Below are 4,162 nucleotides of genomic sequence, written 5' to 3'. Positions count from 1 at the left end.
GTGAAAGAATCCTACATCGTTAACATTGTTATTATTATTATTATTATTATTATTATTATTATTATTATTATTATTATATTATTATTATTATTATTATTATTATTATTATTATTATTATATTATTATTATTATTATTATTATTATTATTATTATTATTATTATTATTATTATTATTATTATTATTATTATTATTATTATTATTATTATTGTTAATTTTATTATTATAATTATTATTATTATTATTATTATTATTATTATTATTATTATTATTATTATTATTATTATTATTATTATTAGTCACATTATGAATTTTATTTTTTTTTCCTTTTTGAAACCTCTAGGACTGGAATAAAGGAGTTGTGATTGTGAACAAGTTCAACTTGGGTCGTTACTGGAGCATAGGACCGCAGAGAACATTGTACCTTCCTGGTTCGCTGCTTCACAAGGGTATCAATGAGGTAATGATAAGTCTCCATAGGATGACTAGGTCGCATTGGCTCTTTGTCTTGTCAATTTTGATTTTAGACACATAATGATTATGATCCTGATGATGATAATAGTAAAAATGATAACTTTAATAACGATGGTAATAATAATAATAATAATAATAATAATAATAATAAATAATAATAATAATAATAATAATAATAATAATAATAATAATAATAATATAATAATGATAATAATAATTATTGTTATAATAATAATAATAATAATAATAATAATAATAATAATAATAATAATAATATTAATAGTGGTGGTGGTGATGATGATGATGACGATGACGCAGTGGTGGTTGCAGTAGTGGTAGTAGTGAGGATGATGATGATGTGGTAGTGGTTGCAGTAGTGATGGTAATGATGACAATGATAATGATGATGATGTGGTGGTGGTGGTGGTTGCAGTAGGAGTGGTAATGATGATGATGATGATGGTGTGGTGTTGTGGTAGTGATGATGATGATGATGGCTATGTGGCGGTTGTTTCAATAAAGCTGGTAGTGATGATGATGATGGTGATGATGATAATGAGTTTGTGGTGGGTGCAATATGGTGGGGGTTGTGATGCTGATGTTGTGGTGGTTGGAAGTAATGTTGATGATGAGGATGATGTGATGGTGGTGGTGGTGGTTGTTGTTGCAGTAGTGACTGTAGTGATGATGATTTGGTGGAGGTAGTGTTGAAATTAACCTGAACAAATTCCCAACCATTTCCAGACCCATCTAACCAAAATGAGTGATTTCCTGAACTTTTTTTCCCTGCCCGGGAAGAAAATGATCATATTCCCGTCCTAATCCAGATTTCCCGACCTTGTGTGGGAATCCTGAATATATTATGTATGATATAATATGGCCATAACTTGAAAAGTATTGTCGCCATTAGCAAAACATTTTTTTACAAATAATTCGATGTATGTTCAATAATTTATACCAGATAATTAATTTTAAAACTAAAACAAAGCCAGTCATTTCTAGAACCCACGTATTATCACAAGCATCACGCGTTGATTGCCATCAATGTTAACTTACTTACTTACTTATCCGAACCAGCGAACACTTGAGCTCTAGCCCTTCGGTCTTGTGCCATGACATAGAAGTTAGACGTCTATAGTAGTTGTTCCAGGTGACTATAAAGTGTGTTACTGATGCTTGGATTTGGTGGGAGGCATCAATGTTTACAAAGAATGCGTAGGTGTAGTGTGGAATGAAACAAGCGAAAGAATCACATTCACAATGCCGTTATTCCTGTTTACTAAATCAATCGAACAAAGTAGGCCTTATCCAAAGCAGTTTGAAGACGCCACTTGAACACAATAATATAATCCTCATTTATGATGGTAATCCATGGAATTAAACTTTAATTACTTTAAAATAATGAAATGCAACAAAATAAGCATAGAACTGTTGAATGAATCACCTATTGAATCTCACGCCTACACGCACACACACACACACAGCAACACGTAACTGACATGCAATAAGGTGGCCATTCGCAGCAATATGCGTGCAGAATTGCCTGATGTGTTAGCCTTGGTATAATCTCATTTAATTTGATCCTGATGGCAAGTTTTTAATTTTCACGTTTTTACATTCTGTATCGATCCATATGGTATTCTGATATGACAATTAAAACAAAAAACAAGAAATTATGGTGCTTTGGATTTATTTTTGATAATTAATTGATTCATTTATTTGGATTATTCTTTTTAATTTTCAAAATGCCAAATTCCTATGCTATGATTGACTATTATTATTTATAATTTTCAATATGCCAAGTATATAATATGCTATGATTGATTCTTTTACTTCGCATATTCTTAGGTATTTTAATTTTTAAATTTTTTTATGTTCTTTTTTAAATCCAGATTCTAATCTTTGAAGAGGAAAAACGAGGAGATTCCATTTTGCTAACATCGCAACCTTACCTGGGACCAGATTCCCCTTACATTGAATATTGAGGGGAAGCTGCGATACAGTGGTTCGCTTTGATAATTAATATTAATCTCTCACTCCGACACCTTGGACACAACGATACTCCACCCAATTTTAATTAGAATAAAAACATTTTTGTACAAACATTTTTTTAAAATGGTATTGAGAAAACTGAATATAAAAACTTCCGAAGAGAACACACTGCTTATGCTTATCGAAGAATATTTTGGGCTCAAAATCCTTCTTCAACCAACAGCAAAAACAATTTTTAGACAAAAGTTATAGGATAGACATAAACCAGAAGGACTGCTTCCCTTTTCTTTTCTTTTTTGAGCATGTAACGGTCCTTACTTATTGCGTATCTTGTTCAGTTTGAAGATAGTCAGTGTTAGGGTTGAGTGAGTTAAAACAACCCTGCCCATCTCACATAGAGAGAAGCACGGATTGCTATCATTGTTATTTGCTTCTTTTCAACAATGTACTGCTGTGTTCTTCATGAAAATGTTAACTAGCAATTTGAAATGGGATGTAAGCTTCAATATAATTTACGAAAACAGATAAAATGGATGTTTTGGGTTTCCCCTTTATCAACAAAACAGGATGAATGAAACACTAGAGACGAATGAGATAATGTGGTAGCGCCGTTGTTCAACAATGCCACTACCACATTATCTCATTCATCTGTAGTGTTTCATTCATCCTGTTTTGTTGAGAAAGGGGAAACCCGAGACGTCCATTTTATCTGTTTTTGTATAGATAGTTCGAAGATGACGTCACTCAGGTCTTTGTTATTGTTTTTTTTTGCCATCCGCATTTATGAGTAATTCTCACTTAACTGTATTAACCTGACTATAAATGATCATGGTTACACACAATTTTGTGTGTTGGTCCTTTACTTCTGGATGGCAATGTTGTGAGCTTCTTAGCCAAGCCCACACTATCTATATTAAATTGAAGCTTAGCTTACATTCAATTTCACATTGCCATTTCTTTCTTCAAGCTTCGAGCAGCACCGTTTACATCATGAAAATGCTGCAGCTTGAAGCAAAGCTGCCAACTATTATAAAAAATTCGGAGAATTACGAAAATTATTGCTCCATTTTCAGAACTTCATGAGCATCTATCTCACAGTCATTAAAACTTTTTTTGAAAATGAAAGTTGATTCCAGACTACATAATTTTTAATGAAGATTTTGAAGTGTTATTGAATCATTGCGAGGGAAAATTCCTTGATTTTTAAAGTCAACGACAAGCGAATACAATTTTCATCTCCCCAAAAGTTATGAATTTTCAGATTGTATAGTTGGCAGGCCTGTTGAAGCTCCAAGAAATAAATTTTAAAAACAATAAGAAATGAAATGGAACCTTCCATTTTTTTATTCAACCAGAACAGATTATAATATGAACATTTCGGGCTTTTCCCTTTATCAACAAAACACAATTAATGAAAAACTAAAGACGAATTCATCACCAAAAAAACATGGCAAACGCTGCCATAAATTTTAAACTGTAACTGTATGGCAATATGTCGATAAAAGTAACTGAATCTAAAGCGCCAGAATTATCTTGTGCTTTGTATGGAGTATCCAAAATATCGTTTGGAGCCATACATAATATGAAAACATGAAAAATAAAGGTTTTGCTGATAAAGGGGGAAACCCGAAACATCCATGCTATCTGTGTCATCATTGAATATATCGAATCTTCCATTTCATCTCCTATTGTTATTTT

At 31.8% G+C, this 4,162-nt stretch overlaps 1 protein-coding gene across 5 annotated transcripts in view; it reads left to right on the top strand.

The window, feature by feature from the left end:
- LOC144960151 (beta-galactosidase-1-like protein 2) overlaps positions 1–3,883 on the top strand; it is a 48,439-nt gene extending 44,556 nt beyond the window's left edge. For 2 of the 5 annotated variants that reach the window (XR_013642775.1, XR_013642774.1), the window contains exons 19-21: positions 342–458; positions 2,365–2,816; positions 2,965–3,883. Coding sequence is in view for 3 of the 5 variants with exons in the window: in XM_078893150.1 (XP_078749276.1) it covers positions 342–458; positions 2,365–2,457 (210 nt within the window). In the remaining 2 variants the exon portion in view is untranslated. Of the gene's footprint in view, positions 1–341; positions 459–2,364 lie in introns of all 5 variants that reach the window. The other 3 variants (XM_078893150.1, XM_078893149.1, XM_078893148.1) reach the window with 2 other exon arrangements.
- The last annotated feature ends 279 nt before the right edge of the window (positions 3,884–4,162 follow it).

This window comes from Berghia stephanieae, chromosome 14, assembly GCF_034508935.2.
Source record: "Berghia stephanieae isolate SIO BIC M18660-M18661 chromosome 14, UCSD_Bste_1.3, whole genome shotgun sequence".
NCBI classification, from domain to species: domain Eukaryota; kingdom Metazoa; phylum Mollusca; class Gastropoda; order Nudibranchia; family Aeolidiidae; genus Berghia; species Berghia stephanieae.
This window is presented reverse-complemented; position numbering and strand designations above follow the sequence as displayed.